The sequence below is a fragment of the Adiantum capillus-veneris genome, chromosome 20, assembly GCF_014529385.1.
Source record: "Adiantum capillus-veneris isolate H3 chromosome 20, ASM1452938v2, whole genome shotgun sequence".
NCBI classification, from domain to species: Eukaryota; Viridiplantae; Streptophyta; class Polypodiopsida; order Polypodiales; family Pteridaceae; genus Adiantum; species Adiantum capillus-veneris.
In genome coordinates this window covers 31,081,546-31,108,738 of record NC_140950.1, presented here as the reverse complement: position 1 = coordinate 31,108,738, position 27,193 = coordinate 31,081,546, and the positions used below count along the sequence as shown (strand labels likewise).

The window sequence follows — 27,193 nt, the reverse complement described above, 5'->3', positions numbered from 1 at the left end:
TATGCCAAAAGGTCAAGTTTGACAGGCAAAAGGCACCAGGGTTATTGCAACCACTACCTATTCCAGATAAACCATGGGAAAGTATTGCTATGGATTTTATCTTTGATCTTCCAAGAACGCAGACAGGAAATGATGGTATTTGGACCATTATTTGCAGATTCAGCAAACAGGCTCATTTTATTCCTGTCAGGAAGAAGATAAAGCCAGATCAGATGGCACGCTTGTTTATGAGCAATATTTTCAAGTATCATGGCATGCCACAGTCGATTGTTAGCGACCGTGATCCACGCATGACAAGTTTGTTCTGGAGAGGTTTGTTTGAGAATATGGGCACCACGCTCAAATTCTCTTCGTCATTTCATCCTCAAACAGATGGGCAGTCGGAAGAGGCAAATTCTACTGTCCTAGATCTGCTGAAGTGCTATGTGTCAGAGCATAAAGGAAAGTGGGAGCAGTATTTGCCATTGGTGGAGTATGCATACAATAATACAGTGCATTCATCAACTGGCAAGGCACCCTTTGAGATAGTTGAAGGTGGCAAGAAAGTTCCTCCCATACTGCATACAAAGGACAAGATATTTGAAGCAGATAAGTATGTTCAGGACATGGATGAAATGTACAAGAAGGTCAAAGTGGCCTTAGAAAGGACTCAGGCAAAGCAAAAGAAAGCAGCTGATCGTCACCGTCGTGAAGTGGTATATTCACTTGGTGATTGGGTGCTTCTACGGTTTGAAAAGGCAAGGTTAAAGAAGATGAAGGGCAAGGAAAGACTGTTTCCAAAGCTCAGCATGCGTTACTATGGGCCTTTTCAAGTGTGCGACATAATCAGTGATGTTGCATATAGGCTGAAATTGCCTGACAGTTGGAAGATTCACAATGCGTTTCATGTGAGTCTTCTCAGACCCTATGTGGGTGATGTGCCAGAAGATATGCCAGCTGAAGATCAGCCGGAAGTCGAGGAACTTGACGAGATCTTGGTCCCTGAACAGATTTTGGCACACAAAGAAAGGAAAGTGAAAGGCAAGGTTGCTAGGCGTTACTTGGTAAAGTTCAGAAACTATCCACCAATGGATGCTAAGTGGATGGAAGAAGGTGAACTTGCAGAGTCACCAACTGTGTTATCACTTTACCTGGAAGCCTTCGATTTGCAACCTACCTTGACCCCTTGAGTTTCAAAGCTACATGGATTGTCAGTGTGACAATGGCTTCTGAAACAAATCATGTACATGGTATTTAAAGTGAGCTCAAATGAAATACCTGTTACATGAATGTTAGAGCTGTACAGATTGTCAGTTTGGCAATTGCTCTTATGGAATGTCCAAAAGTTTGGTTAGTGCTATAGAAGTGAGTATTTCTTGTCAGTTTGTCAAGGATACAATGATTGCTTCTATTCAGGAGTACATGTGTAACTGCATTCTTAAACTGTCGGTTTGGGTATGCTCGAAAGTGTTACGGGATCCAACGTGTACTATAAGACAGTGGCAAAATGTGCAGCTACCATTTTGTCATTGGAAAGTTAGTGACTCAAAGCAATGGCAGAGTGCGAAGCTACCACTATGTCATTGGGACAGGGTTCACACGCAGGCAATACATGAGTCGACGAGGTGTTGAATACACCAGGGTTGACAATGAGCATGTATGTGTCGTATATGTGTCGACATGTGTTGAATACATCAGTGTTGACAGTAAGCATGGACGACATAGATGCAAACGAGGACGTTTGAGATTTCAAGAGGGGGGTATGTCACCAGCGTGTGACTACTATCTATCCTTTTTGTTGATTTCTTTCTTATTATCTATTTACTTTCACTTTTTGGAAACACCCCTCGGGAAATCTAACTGCCCTGCATTGCATAGCTAGTGTGGAACTGTCCAGAGGGAGTCCAGGCCTGAGGGCAAGAGAGCACTAAGGTTGGACAAGGACTATGGTTAGCCAAGTGGGGTCATTGACTAGCCAAAGTGGAATCCTTTGCTACAGAGGCTACATTTCAGTTTTGGATGTGGCCACAGTGTACAAAGAGGGTCGGATGACCTAGAAAGATATAATGGCAGCATCTCCTAAAATTTAGGGAACTGCTATTTTGGGACCTGAAAATGTCTTCGCGTCATTACGTGCAGTTTGACATGGGGATCATTTTGTTACTCTGTGGCCAAGTCAACAGAGGCTGCAGGTGAGATATTTTTAGACCCGAGGGTCTAAAGCGGGAAAATGCACAAATGAGTGACACTTGGCACTCTGAGGCCAGTTTACTACTTATAGAGAAGGCAAAAACGTGATTTATAGCTGGGAGGCTCATTTTGCAAGTCTCTGTCACAGGTTAAGAGCTATGGAGTGCTTGCTTTCCCTCTTATGCACAGTGCGGTGCCAGGAGTGATGCCCTGCACGCTACGCACTGCCCTCTCTCTCCCCTTTGGCAGTATGTTATGCCCCTCTAGTGGGTTTTTCATTTGACCAATGTACAGTTGTGTGGGTTCATGCGCGATTGCCGAGGCAAGAGCCTCTTGCACAGGTACTGGATTAGCTAGCGGCTAATCCCCCCGCAGGTACAGGTGAATTCGGAGAGGTTTCACGCCAGAAATCTCGTCCGATTCAAAGGGCAAGTAGCCCTACAGGTGCGGGAGCTCGAGGACTTGCTAGGGATGCGACCGGCACGCGAAACGGAGCCCGAAACAGTGAATTACAGCCTGCTGTGTATTTTTGCAGGTTTAGGGTTTTGGCCCTAAACGGACCCTAATACCCCCAGGAGGTTCGGGGACGCAAGGGGACCGCTGTACAGGTGATCTGGCGCATTTTCAGGGCTGAAAACAGAGAATTCAGCGTGCTGCAGATTCTCGCCAGGTTTTGCAAAGTGCCCGTATGCGTCGGGAAAGTCGGTCAATGCGTGGGAATACTGACCGTGAAGGGTTCTAGTACAGTTATGCTGCCGAAATCGGGCTGGAACAGTGGAAATTCAGCCGAGTTTGTGCGGGGCAGCTTGTAGGAACCACAGCGTTTATTCCCTCTTTTGAACAATAAAGAAATACCGAAAGGGGCGCCTAAGTTAGGGGCCAATCTGGTGTCTGTCTACTCATACAGGTGCAATCTAGCAGCCTGTATCCCTCTCCCCTTTGTTGTGTCTTGAAAGTACAGGTAAAATAGACGACTAATAATGGGTGAAAGCTAAATCAAGGTTTAAAGTAAAGTCTACCGCCCTTTTTGGATTGAACAGGCCGGTTTCAGAGACAGATATGCTAGACTGGCCCTTGAGTCTTCTAGACAGTTAGCTCTTCAAGGGGACACTTCATGCTGGTATGCACAGATGACATCATGGTTTCAGATGCATGGCTTCACCATGGACAGGCTGCCCCATTTCGAGTACTCTCTTCAGACACCCTCGATGTCTCTTACACGGGTGGAGATTACTAGACTCATTCGTCAAGACCTGATCCAGCTGGATACCAGGAGGACATGGATAGAGCAACCACAAGAGTTGGGCATGAAGATGGCTTTCTATAGAGAGCATCTTCTCCACCTCACAGGAGATGGGTTTGTAATTCGACTCAGCTACATGGATACACATGTCTCATGGTTTGCGGTGTGCCATTGGTCAGATACGCACATCCTCACATCAGTTGGAGATTGAGACTGGTAGATTCAGAGGGATACCAGCATACAACAGGATATGCCGCTTATGCCAGCTAGAGCCAGAGACATAGCTACATTACATATGTCATTGCACAATGTACTATGCGATTCGGGGCCGTTTCCACTGCTTATTTAGAGGGGGTTTCGGTGCTTTCCCTAGGGTCATGAGTTATGAGGATCAGAGATGTCTTGGGCTATCTACTTGAGTTACACAGATATAGAGACACTTTACTGCGGAGAGCTAGAGAGAGACAATCCCAGAGACGGATTACAGATTTCTTTTCACTAGATATGGAACAGCTAGAGGAGCAGCCATCGCTGCGGAGCACGGCCCACACTTATTCGACCACTACCGGCACTCTCATCGACCGAGCATTGGAGCTGCGGAAATCCAGACGGCCACGATTGAGGAAAGGGGCTACACAACATTGACTGAGACTACAGCAGAGGATTCGAGCCATACTCTCTTGACATCCAGAGTGTAGATGAGGATGGATTCTAGTAGTAGTAGTATTTTTGTTCTAGTCTTTTTGTACCCAGACATGGTATCAAATTCACAATTTTGTAACAGTTTGGTCTCATAGGTCATTTTGGCCTTTTGAAGACGTTAATATAACATCTCATTTCATTTTATTTCTCTCTCGCTCTCTCGGGTGTGTGTGTGGGGGTGTGATGTGTTAAATAAGAAGACGAAAATGGTATAACCTTTCTATCACCCAAGTGTGGTAGATTGGTTATGCCATTTCCCTCTTGAATAACAAGTCTTGAGTCAACTCTTGTCGGATAGACCTTTGAGATCTCTTTGAGCAACCAGAGGAGCAGCCACCATTGCGGAGCTCTGCCCGCTCTCATACTACCATTACTGGCATTCTCATAGACCGAGCATTGGAGCTAGGGAGATCTAGACGACCGCGATTGAGGAGAGGAGCTACACAAAATCGATGGAGACTACAGCAGAGGGTTCGAGCCATACTCTCTCGACGTCCAGAGTGTAGATGAGGATGGATCTCTACCATATCTTCCCCCCCTCCCCACATTGTATTGGGCACATTTTGTATTAGCTGGCACATCCATACAGTCCTAGTTTGTAGTTGTATTTTTTTTTGTTTCAGTTCTTTTTTATTCCGGACATGGTATCAGATTCACTATGTTGTAACAGCTTGGTCTCATAGGTAATTTTGGCCTTTTGAAGACGTTAATATATCATTTCATTTCATTCTCTCTCTCTCTCTCTCTCTCTCTCTCTCTCTCTAACTCGTTTGCTTCGTCGACCTCCTAAACCCTAGCGGCAAGAGCCTCTTCGTCTCCCTAGGCGAGGGGCTGCTTTGCGGGGGGGTCCAGCTCTAGCCAGCGCCGCCCTACATCAGCAAGCGCTAGCGCTGTCTCTCCCAGCCAGCCAACGAACACTGCCGCTTCTCTGTAGCACGGCTTCCCATGTCGAGCTTGTCCTTGCCACTGGCTACCTTGAGTTTCTTGCTCTCTCTCCTCGGATACCTCGCTGCCCTCGTCACGAGTTCCCTTCCGAGCTCGTCCTCGTCACTGGCTATCTTGAGTTTTATTTTCCTGATCTTCAAGCCTACCCACACACAATCAAATTATTACCTATTAAGAGGTCTTTCCCACTCCGAGACTACTGACAACCCATCCGTGGGTCTTCTGAGCGGCAGCCATGGTCACCCAGGCTTCATCCGTGGCAAGCTCACCTTCGCAGGGGTTGTAGCAACACCTTCGAAACAGGACAACGTCGTCGGCCTTCAAAATGAAGTCGAAAAACTTTGCAAGGAAAACGATGAGCTGAAGCAAATACTTGCTGCCATCGAGGCATGACTTGCTGCAATGGAAAACTGCAAGAAAGAAGAGATGGAAGTCAAGTTCAATAAAACAAAGGTGGAAGTGGAGACCATCCTCACAAAGGAGGTCAAAACTCAAGTGCAGGAGGTATTCTTTCGCAAGGTCGAAGACCGTGTGGCATCCACGCTACGCGAACGACAACGACAAGAGGACATCTCCCTCAATGTCCATATCGGCGGGCTTCCAAGTGAAAGGGCAGGGGGATCTCAAGTTTCACGAGTGTTTTTCCCATATCCAAGCAATAACCCACTTGGTACAGTGGGATCCAGCAACAATCACCTCTCTTACACATGAGCATCGCACCAATCACGCAATCCTCACTTTCAAGACCAAGGCATATCGAATCAAACTCCTTGAGCAATCAAGGCTTCTCAAGGATACTAAAATTTGGTTTGCAGAAGATCTCACACCCGCCCAACTCAGACAAAAGAAGGCAGAACCCAAGAAGATGCGAGAAGCACGCACAACAGGGAAATGGGCAGTCTATTGAGGAGGTAAAGCCATTATTCTGGAGTTTCGAACTCCCAAGCCGGCTCCCTCTTCACCTTCCCCTTCTTAGTTTTGTTCATTTTAGCTTTTCTTTTTGCCTCTCGTTAAAAAGAACCCCTTTGTAATGTTTTGATTTCGGTCCCATGGGTCATATCTGACCTCTGCGGACGATAATTCAATCTCTCTCTCTCTCTCTCTCTCTCTCTCTCTCTCTCTCTCTCTCGATCAGTATCCTTCATGCATAATTTATGGGACCTTCCGAGAGACAGATATGCTCTCCTAGCCCTTGAGTCATCTCGACAGCTAGCGCTACAGGGGGACACAGAATGGTGGTATGGGCAGATGACATCATGGTTTCAGTCACATGGCTTCAGCATGGATAGACTGCCTCCGTTCTAGTACTCCTTGGATGCACCCTCCCTATCTCTCACACAGACAAAGACCACTAGACTCATACGTCAGGATTTGATTCAGCTAGATACCAGGAGCACATGGATACAACCGACACAAGAGCTGGGCACGAAAATGGTTTTCCATAGAGAGCATCTTCTCCAACTAACAGAAGACGGATATGTGATTAGACCGGGCTATATGGACACTCATTTATCCTGCGGGATACAATGTGCTATTGGACAAATGCGCACATTATCGCATCAGTTAGAGATTGAGACTGACAGATTTAGGAGAATACTAGCAGAGGCCAGGATATGCCAGTTGTGTCATATAGAGCTAGAGACACAGTTACATCACATTTGTCAATGTCCGGTATACTATAAGATTCGAGGCCGCTTTCACTGTCTGTTCAGAGAGGGCTTTGGACCTTAGGATCAAAGATGCCTTGGGTTGTTTTTGCTTGAGGTGCGCAGACGCAAGGAGAGTCTCTTGAGGAGATCAGGCAATGGGAGACATTCATAGAGGGAGATTATTGACTTCTTTAGAGCAAGGACTCAGCAGCTAGATGAGCATTGATCAGGGGACGCTTCCATTGTCTTTTCAGAAATGGCTTCGGGCCTTTGTCTAGGGTGATGGATTACACTCATCAGAGGTGCCTCGGGCTCTTCTTGCTCGAACTACGACGACACAGAGAGGACCTATTACAGAGGGTGAGGTGTTCTAGGCGGGGGCCCATCCAGAGGCTAGTTACAGACTACTTGAGCGGCCGCCCCCAAGCAGTAGACTACACGACAACCCGACCCACACCACGTGGGATTCTGCTTGAGAGAGCCAAAGAGATAAGCAGATCCCGACGCCCACGACCTCTCCACAGGTCACGTTGCCGCTCCATATACCACCAGTGTATTCGGGCTATCATTGAGAGATACAGAGCGACTCCTACGAGGTTCTTCACAGAGTATCATGCTCTAGAGACCCATGAGAGAGTTCATATGGGATGACACAGAGGAAAGAACCAGGCCCAAGAGGACACCCCTACACGAGCTGCTTGGAGCTCAGCAAGCTGCTCCTATGCCAGCCACTCACCCCCCTCCTTTCCAGATGTTCAGCCTTTACTTTAGTACTTTATTTTTGTATTAGACACTTGGACACACTTGATGAGGATGTGATGTATTGGTCTCATAGGTCTTTTAGGCCTTTTGTAGACGCTAATAAACATTTCATTTCATTTCACTGTGTGTGTGTGTGTGTGTGTGCTGTCCAGCCAGGAGTACAATCCATTTTCAGCCAGTACAGTGTGCAACTGAAAGGATGGACCAATCAGCTGGCCTCAGGGACGACGATGTTTATGAAACCCCACCTAAGTCGAAAGCAACATTTAGGTGGAGGTTTCGAGAGAGCGCACTATCGCCAGGTTCTGTGAGAGCAAAGAAACTGTCTAGAGTCAAAGATGACTTAATGTATGAGAAGGTATAGGTGATGATTAAGGGCATTTGCATACATCTCTTTTTCGATGTCACCCCTCAAAAGGCTCAGCTCCCGGAGACTTACAAAAAAGCTATGTATGCTAATATGAGGAAAGCGCTGGACAAAGAGATGCTTAGTAAGCATGACGAGATGTATACATCATTGAAGGCCGAAATGCAGACTATAGTGAGGGCATAAGTGAATGTAATGGAATGCGTGATGCAAAAAATATTAGAGGATGCACTTGTTGCTCTTGAGTCCTGGAAATAAAAAATGGTAGAACGCATGAATGAAAAGGATGCATTGATCGAAGCATTTAAGGGAGAATTCGCAGCTTGTTAAATACCCCCGCAAAGGAGGGAGAAAATAAGCCCTCAGTTATAAAGGAGCTCGAAAGCATTAAGGAGCAAGTGAAAACCCTACGTGAAGAGGAAGAGCAGAAGGCACGAACCACCTCTTCAAAATACAAGAGAAGGTGGATAAAGGTGAAAAGTGGATCAAGAACACAAAGAAAGGAAAAGATAAGATGCATGAAGCCACACCGACATCCACTATCATCAATATGACAATTGAGGAGGAGCAAAAGAGGAAGACTAGAGCCCTTCATGTGCGTGTTACAGGTTTCAAAGACATTGGAAAGTAGAAGAGGAACTGAAAGAACTCTTGAAGCGCATGGGCATTCCTGAACCCACACACACAGGGGCTTGGAGAGTGGGAAAGAAGGGAAGTGATGAGAAAGGAAGTTTCAAGGAAAGAACACTCATTCTACGTTTCCCTACGCTATTCTTGAAGAAGAGACCAACAATCAAGCAAACTGGGATATTTTTGGGTGATGACCTCACTCTAACACAATTAGCACACATGCAAGAGCTGATGCCAAATATCAAGTCAACAAGGGAGAAAGGGAGAATTGCTTTCTACAGGGGAGGGAGAGTAGTGGTTTTGGGAAGATGCACCGCATGACGGTGCAAGACCTATGGGACCAACCTTTAAATGACAGCATGGAATTGTAATGGATCAATGAAGCTAGATGTAGGCACATTTGAGGATAGCTTCAAGGGAACAAACATTATTTTTTACTCGGAGATACATCAGACTCTTGGTGGCACATTATGTAACCGGCCTGTTAACTTCAAAAAGGGCGGTAGACTTTACTTCAAACCTTGATTTAGCTTTCACCCATTATTAGTCGTCTATTCTACCTGTGCTATAATGACACAAGAGAGGGGAATGGGATACAGATGCTAGAATGCATCTGTATGCGAAGACCGACACCAGACTGGCCCCTAAATTAGGCGCCCCTGTCGGTATTTCTTTATTCTCTAACAGAGGGAATAAAAGCTGTGGTTCCCTGCAAGCTGCCCCGCACAATCTTGGCTGAATTTCAACTGCTCTGGCCTGATTTTGGCAGCATAACTGTACTAGGACCCTTCACAGTCAGTATTCCCACGCATTGGATGACTTTCCCGACGCATACGGACACTTTGCAAAACCTGGCGAGAATCTGCAGCACGCTGAATTCTCTGTTTTCTGCCCCGAAAATGCACCAGATCACCTGTACAACGGTCCCCTTGCGTCCCCGAACCTCCTGGGGGTATTAGGGTCCGTTTAGGGCCAAAACCCTAAACCTGCAAAAATACACAGCAGGCTGTAATTCACTGTTTCGGGCTCCGTTTCGCGTGCCGGTCGCATCCGTAGCAAGTCCTCGAGCTCCCGCACCTGTAGGGCTACTTGCCCTTTGAATCGGACGAGATTTCGCACGTGAAACCTCTCCGAATCACCTGTACCTGCGGGGGATTAGCCGCTAGCTAATCCAGTACCTATGCAAGAGGCTCTTGTCTCGGCAATCGCGCATGAACCCACACAACTGTACATGGTCAATCTGATGAGCCCACTAGAGGGGCATAACCATAAAGAATAGGGGAGAGAGAGAGCAGTGAGAGGTGTGCAGGTCATGACATCCTGCACCTCACTGTACATAGAGGGTAAGCCAACACTCCATTGAAGCTCTCCCACCTGTGACAACACTCAAAAACGAGCTCACAGCTGAAAATCACGTTTTTGCCTTCTCTTTAAGTAGTAAACTGGCCTCAGAGTGCCAAGTGTCACTCATTTGTGCATTTTCCCGCTTTAGACCCTCGGGTCTAAAAATATCTCACCTGCAGCCTCTGTTGACTTGGCCACAAAGTAACCAAATGATCCCCATGTCAAACTGCACGTAATAATGCGAAGACATTTTGCCGTCCAAAAATAGCAGTCCCTAAAATTTAGGAGTTTCTGTCATTACATTCTTCTAGGTCGGTCATTTGACCCTCTTTGTACACTGCAGCCACATCTTGAACTGAAATGTAGCCTATGTAGCAAAGGATTCCGCTTTGGCTGGCCAATGACCCCACTTTGGCTAACCATAGTCCTTGTCCAACCTTAGTGCTCTTTAGCCCTTAGGCCTGGACTCTCTCTGAACAGTTCCACACTGGCTATGCAATGCAGGGCAGTTAGATTTCCAGAGGAGTGTTTCCAAAAGGTAAAACAAACGAAATTCCCCAAAGAAAGAGAAAATAAACGAAAATGGAATTGCCACTGGCTGGTGACATACCCCCCTCTTGAAATCTCAAACGTCCTCGTTTGCACCTATGTCGTACATGCTTACAGTCAGCACTCGGGTGCCCGGACACCGTGTCGACACATGTACGACACATACATGCTCACAATCAACACCTCGTTGACACATGTATTGCCTGCGTGTGAACCCTGTCCCAATGACATAGTGGAAGCGTCACACTCTGCCATTGCTTTGAGTCCATAACTTTCCAATGACAAAATGGAAGCGTTATATTTTGCCACTATCTTTTAGTATACGTTGGATCCAGTAACCTTTTGAGCATACCCAAACCGACAGTTTAAGAATGCAGTTTCACATGTACTCTTCAATAGAAATAATTGCTGTACCCTTGACAAACTGACAAGAAATACTCACTTCTATAGCACTAAACAAACTTTTGGACATTCCATAAGAGCAATTGCCAAACTGACAATCTGTACAGCTCTAACATTCATGTAACATGCACTTCATTTGAGCTCACTGTAAGTAACATGTACATCATTTCTTTCAGAAGCCATTGTCACACTGACAATCCATGTAGCTCTGAATCTTAAGGGGTCAAGGTAGGTTGCAAACCAAGGTTTTAAGTTCCCATACTTTTAGTGACTCTGCAAGTTCACTTTTTTCCATCCACTTGACATCGAGAGGTGAATAGCTTTTGAACTTTACCAAACAGCACCTTGCAACCTTGCCTTTTCTTTTCTTTCTTTATGTGCCAAAATCTGTTTTGGGACCAAGATCTCGTCAAGTTCCTCGACTTCCGGTTGATCTTCAGCTGGCATATCTTCTGGCACATCACCCACATAGGGTCTGAGAAGACTCACATGAAACGCCTTGTGAATCTTCCAACTCTCAGACAATTTCAGCCTTTATGCAATATCACTGATTTGCATACTGAGCATCGAAAACAATCTTTCTCTGTTCTTCATCTTGATCTTTGGAGATTAACTTGTGATCTACCCTTATGCTGTCACTTTTATTGGGTTGAGAATTCTCTTTTTGACCCAATTTTGGCAGCATAATCGTAGTAGAAACCTTCACAACCAAAAATCCACATATCCAAGTGATTATCCACGCATAATAGAGCACTTTTGCAAACCTGTCCCGGAAATTCAGCATGCTGAATTCTCTGTTTTTAGCTCCTAAAATGCTCCAGATCACTTGTATTACTGTCCTTTAGCTTCCCCGAAGCTCTTGGGACAAAAAGGCATCAAATAGGGTCAAAACCCTAAATCTGTAGAAAAATACAGCAAGCTGTATTTTCTTCTTTCGGGATCTGTTTTGCGTGCCAATCGCACCAATTCGTAGCGTTTGATCTTCTGCATCAGTAGGACTACTTGCCCTTTGATTTACAGGAGATTTCTCGCAAGAAATCTTGTTAAATCATCCTGTACCTGTTTTGAATTAGCCTTTAGCTAATTCGGTACTTGTATGAAATCATTCCAAGTGGAAGGAGTTTGCCTTGTAACATCAGTGTATTCCACCACTGACTTGCATTTTTTTTTTTTCAAAAAAGTCGCAGCTTTCTTGACTTTAAATGCTCCTTCCAACAAATGCTTTGTCAAACTGTTCGAGGAAAGAGAAAACCTTTGTCCTCTCATCAAAGCCATTGAATGTGTCAATGGACTGACTGATCATCTTATTTGTATGGCTTTAGCTTATCCATTGACTTCAAATTGTCAAAAGAGATAGTTTGCATAATGGGTACACCTGTGGGAGCCATCTGTACTCCCTTGCCAGTAACATGTTGATGTTCAGGTGTCATATTCACCGATGGGATTGAAAAACCAGCCATACCCAAGTTGCCTTGTGACACCCCAAACTGACCTTGTGTGCCCTGAAATCCTGGGTGCAAACCAATGTTTGCATACATGGGGTTGGGCACCGTGCCTTGCATACCCCTAAACACTGTTCCTGGCATGCCAAAACTGCCTTGAACTTGATGTGCTATTGATGAAGATCGTATGAACTCCATAAATCTTGGATTCTCCATCAATTGCTTGAACATGGTCACAACAGTAACAACCTGCAAAGCTTTCTCTGCTTGGCCTGAACTATCGCCAATTTCATGTGATGTTGGAATAGGCTGTCTATCCTCTGAAGAGGAACCCTCTTCCTTGTTGCCATCCATCCTGTATCCAAAGAAAGACTCGTAGCCTTTCTCACCTGTATCCAAAGAAAGACTCTCGTAGCCTTTCTCACCTTTAAATCCAAAGAAAGACTCGTAGCCTTTCTCACCTGTATCCAAAGAAAGACTCTCGTAGCCTTTCGCACCTGTAAATCCACTTGATCTACTTTCAAACTCTCTGTGTTTTCAAGGTCATCCCAAACTCTCTGTGTGTCTTTAACCCAAACTGACCAAGGCTCACTTTTTGAGGAAAAAGTGATTTAATCCCGTCGAGGGAACCATGTAACCGCCCTGCTAACTTCAAAAAGGACGGTAGACTTTACTTCAAACCTTGATTTAGCTTTCACCTATTATTAGTTGTCTATTCTACCTGTGCTATAATGACACAAGAGAGGGGAATGGGATACAGATGCTAGAATGCATCTGTATGCGAAGACCGACACCAGACTGGCCCCTAAATTAGGCGTCCCTTTCGGTATTTCTTTATTCTCTAACAGAGGGAATAAAAGCTGTGGTTCCCTACAAGCTGCCCCGCACAATCTTGGCTGAATTTCAACTGTTCTGGCCTGATTTCGGCAGCATAACTGTACTAGGACCCTTCACAGTCAGTATTCCCACGCATTGGATGACTTTCCCGACGCATACGGACACTTTGCAAAACCTGGCGAGAATCTGCAGCACGCTGAATTCTCTGTTTTCTGCCCCGAAAATGCACCAGATCACCTGTACAACGGTCCCCTTGCGTCCCCGAACCTTCTGGGGGTATTAGGGTCCGTTTAGGGCCAAAACCCTAAACCTGCAAAAATACACAGCAGGCTGTAATTCACTGTTTCGGGCTCCGTTTCGCGTGCCGGTCGCATCCGTAGCAAGTCCTCGAGCTCCCGCACCTGTAGGGCTACTTGCCCTTTGAATCGGACGAGATTTCGCACGTGAAACCTCTCCGAATCACATGTACCTGCGGGGGATTAGCCGCTAGCTAGTCCAATGCCTGTGCAAGAGGCTCTTGCCTCGGCAATCGCGCATGAACCCACACAACTGTACATGGTCAATCTGATGAGCCCACTAGAGGGGCATAACCATAAAGAATAGGGGAGAGAGAGAGCAGTGAGAGGTGTGCAGGTCATGACATCCTGCACCTCACTGTACATAGAGGGTAAGCCAACACTCCATTGAAGCTCTCCCACCTGTGACAGCACTCAAAAACGAGCTCACAGCTGAAAATCACGTTTTTGCCTTCTCTTTAAGTAGTAAACTGGCCTCAGAGTGCCAAGTGTCACTCATTTGTGCATTTTCCCGCTTTAGACCCTCGGGTCTAAAAATATCTCACCTGCAGCCTCTGTTGACTTGGCCACAAAGTAACCAAATGATCCCCATGTCAAACTGCACGTAATGATGCGAAGACATTTTGCCGTCCAAAAATAGCAGTCCCTAAAATTTAGGAGTTTCGGCCATTACATTCTTCTAGGTCGGTCATTTGACCCTTTTTGTACACTGCAGCCACATCCAGAACTGAAATGTAGCCTATGTAGCAAAGGATTCCGCTTTGGCTGGCCAATGACCCCACTTTGGCTAACCATAGTCCTTGTCCAACCTTAGGGCTCTTTAGCCCTCAGGCCTAGACTCTCTCTGAACAGTTCCACACTGGCTATGCAATGCAGGGCAGTTAGATTTCCAGAGGGGTGTTTCCAAAAGGTAAAACAAACGAAATTCCCCAAAGAAAGAGAAAATAAACGAAAATGGAATTGCCATTGGCTGGTGACATATCCCCCTCTTGAAATCTCAAACGTCCTTGTTTGCACCTATGTCGTACATGCTTATAGTCAGCACTCGGGTGCCCGGACACCGTGTCGACACATGTACGACACATACATGCTCACAATCAACACCTCGTTGACACATGTATTGCTTGCGTGTGAACCCTGTCCCGATGACATAGTGGAAGCGTCACACTCTGCCATTGCTTTGAGTCAATAACTTTCCAATGACAAAATGGAAGCGTCATATTTTGCCACTGTCTTTTAGTATACGTTGGATCCAGTAACCTTTTGAGCATACCCAAACCGACAGTTTAAGAATGCAGTTACACATGTACTCTTCAATAGAAATAATTGCTGTACCCTTGACAAACTGACAAGAAATACTCACTTCTATAGCACTAAACAAACTTTTGGACATTCCATAAGAGCAATTGCAAAACTGACAATCTGTACAGCTCTAACATTCATGTAACATGCACTTCATTTGAGCTCACTGTAAGTAACATGTACATCATTTCTTTCAGAAGCCATTGTCACACTGACAATCCATGTAGCTCTAAATCTTAAGGGGTCAAGGTAGGTTGCAAACCAAGGTTTTAAGTTCCCATACTTTTAGTGACTCTGCAAGTTCACTTTTTTCCATCCACTTGACATCCAGAGGTGAATAGCTTTTTAACTTTACCAAACAGCACCTTGCAACCTTGCCTTTTCTTTTCTTTCTTTATGTGCCAAAATCTGTTTTGGGACCAAGATCTCGTCAAGTTCCTCGACTTCCGGTTGATCTTCAGCTGGCATATCTTCTGGCACATCACCCACATAGGGTCTGAGAAGACTCACATGAAACGCCTTGTGAATCTTCCAACTCTCAGGCAATTTCAGCCTTTATGCAATATCACTGATTTGCATACTGAGCATCGAAAACAATCTTTCTCTGCTCTTCATCTTGATCTTTGGAGATTAACTTGTGATCTATCCTTATGCTGTCGCTTTTATTGGGCTGAGAATTCTCTTTTTGACCCAATTTTGGCAGCATAATCGTAGTAGAAACCTTCACAACCAAAAATCCACATATCCAAGTGATTATCCTCGCATAATAGAGCACTTTTGCAAACCTGTCCTGGAAATTCAGCACGTTGAATTCTCTGTTTTTAGCTCCTAAAATGCTCCAGATCACTTGTATTACTGTCCTTTAGCTTTCCCGAAGCTTTTGGGACAAAAAGGCATTAAATAGGGTCAAAACCCTAAAATTGCAGAAAAATACAGCAAGCTGTATTTTCTTCTTTCGGGCTCTGTTTTGCGTGCCAATCGCACCAATTCGTAGCCTTTGATCTTTTGCATCAGTAGGACTACTTGCCCTTTGATTTACAGGAGATTTCTCGCAAGAAATCTTGTTAAATCATCCTGTACCTGTTTTGAATTAGCCTTTAGCTAATTCGGTACTTGTATGAAATGAACTGCTGTCTCTCCCTCTTCGTTCTGCTAGCTCCCATCTCTTTGCAGGCACTCGCCCTCTCCAAGGTACACACCCTGCACTTCCTCGCGTGCTCTATCACTTGCACACACCGCTCTGCGTTCATCAATTGCTATCAGAGCCCAATTAGGGTTTGCTCCCAAACCTGCAAACGTTGATTTTCAACCTCCTTATTTTCAGCCAAGGAGGTCAACTTTTACGCGAGATTTTGCAATTTCATCGCCAAAGGACTCGTCCCTGGACACTAGAGAGCTCCCGGCAAGCCAAATTGAACTAAGACATGCTGAAATTAGGTCAGAATCAGCAAATTACAGGTTATGACAACAAAATACAGGTTTTGCAAATCATGTATTAAGGTGTGGGAACATCTTTGCTAGGTCTCCGCTACCCGAAAACATTGAAATTGCCGAAAAACAGGTCCCAAAATAGGTGTTTTCAGCAAATTTCAGATTTACGTAGGTTTTTGCAAATGTTTTTATGATGCGACTACATTGGGGAAAGTGCAAATTGATGCAATCTAGGCACATTTGACAAAGTTGGGCTATGTATGACCATTTGTGGCTCAATTTTGTGCAATTTGATGCTACAAATTGGGGCTTTCGCTCATACATGCTACTAAAGGCTGTGCATAAGCCTTATGTATTTTCTGTGAGGCTAAAAGCAACTAAAATTGTTGTTTTTGAGCTCAAATTTGCTCGCTGAAATTTCCTGGGCATAAATTTCAGAAATTGTTTTTTGTGCCTAAATCGACCTATTTTGCCCCAAATTGCTCTTGTGACCATTTAGAGCTGTAGTGCACACCTCTGTGAGGCTATACTCCGGTTTTTGTGCATTCTGTCCAAAAATTCAGCGTATTAGCTCTCTTATTCGTGCAACTATGGCCTCATCTTCTTTGGATGTGAAGAATCTCTTCGAGATGAGGAGGTTCGATGGAACAGGTTTCGACCTTTGGAAAGACAGGATCCAGGGAATCCTATTTCTTAAGGATTGTGAAGGGGCACTTGAACAGGTAAAGCCATAGAATATGACAGATGAAGCATGGGTTAGCCTGAACAGGAAGATTGTTACATACATTAAAATGGCCATGACCTATGAGACAGTCATTGATGTGAAAGGTCTCACAAGTGCTTTTGATGTGTGGGAGAAGTTAAAGGGAATGTATGAGAATACAATGCCCGTCAACCAAGTGCATTTGATGCGAAAACTTGTTGGCATGCAACTAGAGTCCCCCAATTTGACCTTTGATGGTGTTAGGGGTTCTATCTTGAATGAGGAAATCAGGAGGAAAGCAAGTGGAGAGGGAGGCAGCTCTGCCAACATGGTTAGAGGCAGGACAGATAAGAAGAATGCCTATGCACAAAGGAGTAAGAGTAAGAGTAAGGAAAGAGGAAATGCCAGCAAAGGCAAGGGTGATGTGACTTGCTATCAGTGTGGCAGGAAAGGTCACAAGAAACCGACTGCAGGTACTATAAAGCCGAGTTAGAACGGAAAAAGAATGGCGGAGACAAAAAGAAAGAGAAGAAGGAAGTCAAGACTGATGCAGAGGATAGCTCAAAGGACAAAGAGAAGGCCAATGTGGCTTCTAGTATTGTGATTGAGGAATTGTCAGATGTAGAGGACATCTTGTGTGCCACTTTGTCAGATGATGATGCTTATGACCTTGATACCTCTCTTAACGTTCATTCACAGGACATGCAGATCACCAAGACTGATCTTATTGATGCTTTGTTGATTGTAAATGATGTATTATCCCAGACTTGGATTGTTGATTCCGGTGCTTCATTTCATGTGACTCCTATCAAGGAGTGTTTCTCTACTTTTGATGTAGGCAAGCATGGCCATGTATACCTTGGAAACAATCATGCATGTCTCATTGAGGGTATTGGCATAGTGCATCTCTCCATAGATGGCACGAATGAGTTTGTCTTGCATGATGTTAGATATGTGGCGGGAATCAAGAAGAGTATGCTTTCTGTTGGTCAGATGGATATGCATGGTTACAGCATCTTGTTTGAGAGAGGATCATGGAAAATGACTTAAGGCTCAAGGCTGATTGTAAAGGGCACAAAGAAAGCGACACTTCACTGCATGCATGGAAAGGCCGTGTTGGGCAAATTTATTGCATTGGCTGAAATTAACTCTCACATGGAGTTGTGGCACAAGAAGCTTGGCCATATGAGCCAAAAGGGCCTTTCTAAACTTTGTACTTTGAACAAGCTTGATGCTAAAGGCACAAAGCTTGACTTTTGTAATGAATTTCAATATGGCAAGCAAGTAAAGCGTTCTTATTACTTCGATGTCTCTCGTAAATCTTGTGTGCTTGATCTTGTACATTCTGATGTATGTAGCATGCCTACTAAGTCTATGGGAGGTGCATGCTATTTTGTCTCCTTTGTTGATGATCATTCTAGGAAAATTTGGGTTTATTTGCTTAAATCTAAGGATGAAGCCTTTTCTGCGTTTAAGAAATTTCATGCATTTGTGACCACCCAAACAGGTAGAAAACTAAAATGCTTGCGTACGAACAATGGGGGGAAGTTCACAAGTGCTGAATTTAACAAATTTTGTGAAAATTTGGGCATTAAGAGGGAGCTTACTGTGCCATACAACCCCTCTTCTAATGGTGTGGCTGAAAGATTCAATAGGACACTTTGTGAGAGGGTGAGATGCATGCTGTCCACAACTAATCTCTCTCATGGATTTTGGGGAGAAGCTTTGAAAACTGCAGTGCATATATGCAATCGATCCCCTCACATGTCTTTGAAAGGTAACATCCCTGAAGAGGTTTGGTCTGGCAAGCCTGCTTCATATGATCATTTACGCATTTTTGGTTGCGAGGCTTTTGTGCATGTTAGACCTGAGTTGAGGAGTAAACTAGATGCCAAGTCCATTAAAGGCCTTTTCATGGGATATGGTGAAGAAGGAGAAATGGGTTATAGGATTTAGTTACCTCAGCTCAAAAGGGTTATACGTAGCTGGGATGTTGTTTTTAATGAGGCAAGGCTGCTTCAAAACAATTGTGCCTCAAAGCATGACCATAAAAGGGTCAAATTTCAGCATGACCAGCTACCTGTTAGGCCTATTCTTGACCCTCAGGATGCACCACATATGGCTGAAAATGTAGATGATCCAGTGGTGTTTGAGCCAGATGATGTTGGGCAGAAAATTGAGGCTCCTGAAGGGCATTTGCAGCCACAAAACTATGCTGAAAATGGTGCTGAAAATGATGTACAATAGCCCATTGTTGATGATTTTATCATGCCACCTGATGTAAACCCATTGCCGGATAATGTGGATCATTGGGTGAGGCTGTCTACTCATCAAAGACGGCCTGTGAGCAGATATGATCCCTCTTTGCATTACTGTATGTTGACTGATGAGGGAGAGCCTCTTACGTATAAAGAGGCAAAGACATGTGAGCATAGCGACAAGTGGGAGCTTGCTATGCAGGAAGAGATTAAAGCTTTGCATGCTAATCATACTTGGGATTTGGTGGAATTGCCCAAAGGAAGGAAGGCTATTCCTAACAAATGGGTGTATAAAGTCAAGACTATTGATGCAAAACCCAAGTATAAGGCAAGGCTAGTTGCAAAGGGATATGTTCAAACCAAGGGCATAGACTTTCAGGAAGCGTTCTCTCCTGTAGTGAAGATGACCACTTTGCGTATATTGTTTTCCATAGTGGCTGCTCTTGATTTGGAAATGGACCAAATGGATGTACATACCGCTTTCTTGCATGGTGATGTGGAAGAAGAGCTTTACATGAAGCAACCTGAGGGTTTTGTTATTCCTGGCAAGGAACATTTGGTATGTATGCTCAATAGAAGCTTGTATGGGCTGAAACAATCATGTAGACAATGGTACAAGAAGTTTGATCGCTTCATGCGTAAACATGGTTACAAAAGAAGCCATGCAGACCATTGTTTGTATACCAAACGTGATGAGGATGGTAGCCCTATCATTCTTGTGCTCTACGTGGATGATATGTTGATAGCTGCAAAGAAAAGAAGCACTGTTGATGCTCTTAAAGGGCAGCTGAAATCTGCATTTTCAATGAAAGACCTTGGGGCAGCTGAACATATACTTGGAGTGCGTGTTACAAGGCAAAGACACAAGCGCCTATTGTATTTGCCGCAAGAAAAGTACATTGAAAAGGTGCTGGACAGATTTAACATGGCCGAAGCAAAGCCTCGTGGTGTGCCATTACAGCCATATGTCAAAATCTCCAAGGATGATTGTCCCAAGTCAAAGGAAGAAGCCAATGACATGCAAAGTGTGCCTTACGCTTCAGCTTGTGGTTCACTTATGTATGCTATGGTTGCTACTAGGCCTGACATAGCCCATGTGGTGGGAGTTATGAGCCGGTTTATGGCTAATACAGGCAGGTTGCATTGGGATGCAGTGAAGTCCATTATGAGGTACTTGAAAGGGACCAAAAACAAATGCCTCTGCTATGGTAAAGGACCATTGGAGTTGAAGAGATTTTGTGACTCTGACATGGTTGGTGATGTGGACACACGGAAATCCACAAGTGGCTATGTGTTTACTCTTGCTGGAGGTGCTGTTTCATGGTGTTCTAGATTGCAAAAGATTGTTGTATTGTCTACGATAGAGGCTGAATATATTTCAGCCATTGAGGCTTCCAAAGAAGCCATTTGGTTGCCACGTCTATGCAGTGAGTTTGGTTTGCCTGCCAAGGCACCTATGCTTGGTTGTGATAGCCAGAGTGCCATATGTCTGGCAAAGAATGCCATGTTTCATGCACGCACAAAGCATATTGATGTGCGGCATCACTTCATTCGAGAAGTGCTTGAGGATGGCCTTATTACATTGGTTAAGGTCCATACATCACAAAATCCAGCAGATGCTCACACTAAGTGCTTATCCAAAGCACAACATCATCTATGCATAGAGATGGTGGGAGTCATGTAGCTTAAAGGCGCCATTTATGCTTTAAAGGGCCAAATGGCCCCCTTTTGTGTATAGTGTAAAGGTTATTAACCTTTGGCCAGGTTCACATTGAACTTGGCCACTAACTTTAAAATTGGTCCTATACTTTTAATAAAGGGAAGGTGAGTCATTTTACTCACTCAATTCTTCCCCTTCCAACATCTAGCGCTACTGCTCTCTCTCCCTCTTCGTTCTGCTAGCGCCCATCTCTCTGCAGGCACTCGCCCCTCTCCAAGGTACACACCCTACACTTCCTCGCGTGTTTAACACCACACCACAGTGGGTCAGGAGGTCAACACCCACATTTACATATGGCCAAGAGATGGTGGAGTATATAGATGCATTCACCTATCTTGGGTAGTCTTCAAGGAGAGCAACAGAGACTAGACTGACGAGAGTTTATGAAGCCTTGGGAGGATTGGAGAGGATGTGTTCGCAAGTTCAGTTTCAGAAACCTCGAACAAAGCTCTACCTTTTTGACACTCTAGTGGCTTCAGCTATGCTTTATGGAGTTCAGATTTGGGGACCCTCAGTGGACCATCATGGCAGATTTGGTAGCACTGATGGGTGGAGATATATGGAGAGGCCTTTAGTCTCTATGATCTCTTGGGTAATTCGGGCTAAGGCCTCAGTGCCACATGAGATTATTTGAGCCGAGCTAGCTGCCCCCCTCCTCGTGGTCGAGGCACTTACTAGATCAGTATCCCTTCATGCACAGTTTATGAGACCTCCTCAGAGACAGTTAAGCTCGGCTAGCCCTTGAGTCATCCCGACAGCTAGCGCTACAGGGGGACACAACATGCTGGTATGGGCAGTTGACATCATGGTTTCAGTCACATGGCTTTAGCATGGATAGATTGCCTCTGTTCCAATACTCCCTGGATGCACCTTCCCTATCTCTCACACGGATAGAGACCACTAGACATACGTCAGGATTTGATTCAGCTAGATACGAGGAGCACATGGATACGGCCGACACAGGACTTGGGCACGATGATGGCTTTCTATAGAGAGCATCTTCTCCAACTAACAGAGGACGGATATGTGATCAGATCGGTCTATATGGACACTCATTTTTCCCATGGGATATGATGTGCTATTGGTCAAATGCGCACATCATTGCATCAGTTAGAGATTGAGACTGGTAGATTCAGCAGAGTACCAGCAGAGGCCAGGATTTACTTGTTGTGTCATATAGAGCCAGAGACAGAGTTACGTCACATTTGTCATTGTCCGGTATATTATGAGATATGAGGCCACTTTTATTGTCTATTCAGAGAGGGCTTTGAACCGTTGGCTAGAGTCATGAGATATCAAGATCAGAGATGCCTCCGTTTGTTTTTGCTAGAGTTGCGTAGACAGCGGGAGAGTCTCTTGAGGAGATCAAGCAATGGTAGACATTCACAGAGGGAGATCGCTGACTTCTTTAGAGCAGGGATTCGGTAGTTAGATGAGCAAGCTTCACAGCAGACTTCAGAGCCCATCTATACCAAAGGTATATTTGTTGACAGAGCCATGGAGCTTGGGAGAGCTAGATGCCCACGTCTACGAGGGCGACCACGACATCGACGGAGGCTCCACCAGAGGATCAGGACTATTCTAGCACGACATGGGAGACGTCCAATACGACTATGTATAGAGGTAGACATTGACAATGCTCTTCAGCGACCGATGCAAAACTTTCTCGGACAGTGCCCGATACCCGGCATCCTCGCGCATTGATGATAATGATGATGATGACTATCACTTTACTTCATTTTTATTTTGTACCCAGACACTGTATGAGATCCACCAAGATTGTATTAGTTTGGTCTCATAGGTCATTTTGGCCTTTTGAAGACGTTTAATGTATCATTTCATTTCCTCTCTCTCTCTCTCTCTCTCATGGGAGACGTCCAATACGACTATTTATAGAGGCGGACATTGACAATGCTCTTCAGCGACCGATGCAAAACTTTCTTGGACAGCACCCGATACCCGGCATCCTCGCGCATTGATGATAATGATGATGATGATGGTTTTAGTTTTTCACTTTACTTCATTTTTATTTTGTACCCAGACACTGTATTAGATCCACCAAGATTGTATTAGTTTGGTCTCATAGGTCATTTTGGCCTTTTGAAGACGTTTAATGTATCATTTCATTTCCTCTCTCTCTCTCTCTCTCTCTCTCTCTCTCTCGTGTTAGCCTTTTTCATCATGTTCTTTCCAGACAATTGTAGCACGGCTCATATATTTGTAACTTCTAGTCTCATAGGCCATTCTGGCCTTTCAAAGACGTTAATGGTAATTTCATTTCATATTCTTTTCTGGGCCTGAAAAGGCTTGAATTGGTAGCTTGAGAGGTCTGATAAAGAATCATGCTTCCTAGACACCAAAGTCTTATTCTTTTACAGGGTTTTTCTATGGTCCTTGCCCAAAGAAAGGAAAGGTCTTTTCTTGTTGTCTTTGGTGGGAAGAGACAAGGAATAGCTAGTGAGGTTTGTCAAGACCTCCACATAATTAAGATGCAAAGTCTCAGTTTTTGCCGGTTGATAATGTGTTGATTGCTGTCCCTTTTTAATTTTACCTTGCAGGTAGAAGTGCTTTTTATCGCAACACAAGACCTTGTACAAACAAAGAGCCCCGATAGGATCACAGTTAAAGAACCTCCCATTACAGCAAAGAGAGCTGACCAGGCATGGGTTACAGCCTCATTACCTGCAGAAGTACCTGTAAGTAATCGTGGTGAGAAGTATCTTTAAGTCGTTTGAGATGACAAGCATAAATCAGTATAACCTATTTCTGCTCAGAGCTTGATTGATCCAGGTGCAATGGCATTGAATGAAAGGCTTCAAGAAGCAGATAGGTCTTCCCCGTCAAAGGATCAGAGCAGACATGCTGGGAATAGCTCGACTGGCAACAGCCAATTGGGGGTATACTACTCATAAAAACTAATATAGATAACCTGCAATGGTGGTTCTATGACTGTTTAGGCAACTACCATGAGTCTATAACCTTGCACTTTCCTTCGTTGGTGAATCTGGACTTGTCGCTGCAATTAGTGAAGCCTATATGATTGAAGATGTGATTAAGGTGCTCACTAGTTATTGGGCGCCCGGGCATTGGGGTTCATCTTGGTATATGCATATGCATTGGTGACTCATCTTGGCAGTTTGATTTCTTTTGACATGAGCAGGAGATTGAGACGGTAAGAGACACAGGAGCACTTGTGCATTTTGTCTGTGAAAAGGTAGTTTGGGGCACTAAAATAGGTATCTAGTGCGAGAGAGGCAGGACGGAAAATTGCATTGACTTTGCATGACCTGCATTACAGAACGCAAATGAAGATGTTGGCATGGACAGTGGACAAGCTGATTTATCTGAGTGCAAGCTTTCTTCGGTAACAGAGGTCAAGGCTAGCTATGAGAAGAAGCTTGCAGCAGCTCTTAGAAAAATTACAGTTCTTGAAGGGCAAGTAAAATCTGCTGGCTCCAGCAGGGAGGATGCAGAACGGAGCCTTGGGACAGTAATCAAGAGTAGGCAAAAGGCAGAGAAGAGGCTGGCAATTTCTCTCAAGGAGAACGAAGACTTGAAAGAAAAGCTGGCTGCAGCTGAATTAGCTCAGGAGGAGTCAATTAACTTAACCAATATTGTTCATGCTGAGAATATGAGGCTAGAGCACGATCTTACTTTTCTGAAGGCAGTCCTAGAGGACACACAAAAGGTAAACCAGACGGCCTCAATGTTGGCGTGGTGCTCTATATTCAAGTGGAAGGTGTTTAATGTTCTAGTTTTTGCTCTGTTATTGTTTCCTTTCAAACAGGAACTTCAAACAACCAGAGGAGTTCTATCAAGCGAGCGATCTCGGGCTTTTCAACTTCAGGTGCATGCTTCTAACTGGAGTTGAAGAATTTACCACAGAATAAGTGTCATGGAAAGTGTGTCAAAGATACCGTGTGTTTGAAGTCTGTGTGTGCATAACTTTCAGGTTGAGCTATTTGAATTAAAACAAACTGTGCAAACACTGCAGTCGAATGAGAACCCCTCGTAACCACAGAGAGCTATCTCTGACCTTGTTGGAGGTATTGCATTGCGAGTTGCAAACTAAGATAGATGCTTGTTCATTGCTTTACTATATATCACATGTTTTCCTTGCGGTCCTACTGATAAGATGATTAGATGCAATCCAATGGTTCACATCGTCCTTTCTTGTGCACAGATTTAATGCATGCCACCACCAACTAGCAGGTGACATTTGACGTGTCATTATACCATAGAGTCTGAATCTGTACTCTGTACATATTACAAAGGGTCTTGTAGTTCCTCTACACGAATGAGCACTCCAGCTTTCATTTGATCTGGTGGCTGTTCATGCGTTAAAAAGATTGCAAGCTGCGAAGGCGAGCGCTAGTTCTGGAACGCTGAAGCACCTTGTCAACGAGTGATGTGACCGCTCTCAAATGATCATTGTGAGATTCCCTTTAACAATTCACTTATGACTTCTATCTAGCATTGCTGGTGTCAATTCCAGATTGTTTCAAATTCCCAACAATGTGGAGCATTTGGAAGCGGCTGCCTGCCTCGCTGAGTTTGTATTGTTAGGCAGATATACCTTTTCTATTTGTAAGGGACATGATCTGTATAGTATGATCTTCAATATAATGTATACGTGTTTTAAGCATTTTGAAGTCTATGGCCCTATCAGGGCAACATACACAATGCTTATACCATCAATGTGGTTCTTATGATTGAGCGTTATCTGCTGTTCCAGATTGTTACTTATTAAGGCATATGGGTCACATGCCTTCTGCTGTTGGAATTTTGAAGGTATATGCTCCACTTGATTCTGCAGTTTTGGAGGCAAGGCAGGGGTGGAGGTTGAGCATTGCAAATATGGTGCATGCTGATGTAGAAGCATTTTGCTGACTGGTGCAGATAAATAGTCGAAGAATGATGATTTTATAATACGATCCCTCCCAAGGGAGATGACGTCATTCTCCCCAAGCGAAGCCAAATGAGCTACAAGAGCAACTCAAGTGCCTTGCCCCAGCGGGGGGCTCAACCTCACCAAAAAGGGGTTGGGAGGTGCAACGGGAGACACCACCAACCTCAGCGGGCGCCACCTGTGAGCCGACGCCCTTCCAAGCGGGTATGGCATTTCCTAGGGGAAAAGCGTCGGGTTACAAGGGCAGTTTAGCGTGGTGAGCGATAAGTTACCTGGAGGAGAAAACTCCGAAAGGAAGACCGAAGCAAGTCCCGTAGTACCTGGGCCTCTGAACAGAGGTACTTGGTCTTTGTCACGCCCATAACTAGTCAGCGAGATGGGTCTCTCAAGGGCATTGCCCTAAGAGTGTAGATAATCCTGTCCTCTTGGGGAAGCAAAGCCTCACGTAGTCCAGAGGAAACTAGTGACCAAAGGTCTGCCCTAGGAGCTTGGGTGCACAGTCTCAGTCGTTCTTCTTGTGTACTTCTTTGGTGTATGAGGGGAACCGCTGGGAGTGCCCAACTTGACTCCTAAAACAAAACAAAACAAAACAGAAAAAATGATGATCAGTCTTGCATCCTTAGGAGATGTAAATGTACAGTAGGAATCCATCTGAGCATTGTGAAAAGACGAAATATGTGGCATTAGCACTCGAGGGCAAAAGCGCCGGCACACAATCCTAGCTAACAATGCATTTGGATGCCGTATATTGTGACCCAATATTGCTTCTCAATCTACAATCTGGATCGTCAATGAATATACTTTGCATTCATTGATCAACTATTAAATACAAGCACACTGAACACTTGCACTCGCACACATATGTCGTCAAGATCATTTTTCTTTGTATACATATTTCCAACCGAATGTGTGCACCATGCCACACCTACTCATGCATATGGAAGGTTCATTGGATGGTCAAGTACCCGGGATACTATGAAGACCTTGAGCAAGCAAATAGGGAAAGCTTGAGCTTGAGTTGAAGGGAGAGTGGGAGCTCAACAGGAGGTGAAGTAAAATGCTACTATTTGAGTCATCTAAGTTAAGTATTTCCATCATTAATTTAAACACATTTGAATTACTTATGCGTCATGTGTCTTGCCAAATTTAACATCCGTGCCATCATTACTCAGAGATAGAGTGAGGTTATATCAAAAGGACTACCATGCACTGACTCCACCTCATTGGAGTTGAAGTGCCTTTTTTACAATTCTTTTTTATATTGATGTGCGGGGACATTGAACAAAATGGACTTAACTTGCTGATTGTATTGGTGACATGTATATCAACTATGTTGCTTCAGCGACATTCAATCTCCTCCAATTAGACTACTGTGGTGGCAGATGCCAATTAAACCACCTTCATTACCCTCACAAGCTCTCATACCCTTTTTCCAAACATCTATACAATTGTGTTGGAAAAATCAATTCAAGCTTTGTTATTTTGCTCCTCTAGTCTTGTGTTGTACTTGCTGATTCTCGCATCCCCCCCCCC

General features: G+C 44.5%; 1 protein-coding gene across 6 annotated transcripts in view; it reads left to right on the top strand.

The window, feature by feature from the left end:
- The window catches only part of LOC147432315 (Galactose oxidase/kelch repeat superfamily protein), an 80,159-nt gene extending 54,686 nt beyond the window's left edge, over nucleotides 1-25,473 (top strand). For 3 of the 6 annotated variants that reach the window (XM_086492278.1, XM_086492277.1, XM_086492282.1), the window contains 8 exons: nucleotides 23,130-23,213; nucleotides 23,310-23,447; nucleotides 23,526-23,648; nucleotides 23,912-23,965; nucleotides 24,050-24,439; nucleotides 24,539-24,598; nucleotides 24,704-24,797; nucleotides 24,935-25,473. In XM_086492278.1, coding sequence (XP_086348404.1) covers nucleotides 23,130-23,213; nucleotides 23,310-23,447; nucleotides 23,526-23,648; nucleotides 23,912-23,965; nucleotides 24,050-24,439; nucleotides 24,539-24,598; nucleotides 24,704-24,766 — 912 coding nt within the window. In that variant the 3' untranslated portion in view covers nucleotides 24,767-24,797; nucleotides 24,935-25,473. The remainder of the gene's footprint in view (nucleotides 1-23,129; nucleotides 23,214-23,309; nucleotides 23,448-23,525; nucleotides 23,649-23,911; nucleotides 23,966-24,049; nucleotides 24,440-24,538; nucleotides 24,599-24,703; nucleotides 24,798-24,934) is intronic. The other 3 variants (XM_086492281.1, XM_086492279.1, XM_086492280.1) reach the window with 2 other exon arrangements.
- Nucleotides 25,474-27,193: the final 1,720 nt, after the last annotated feature.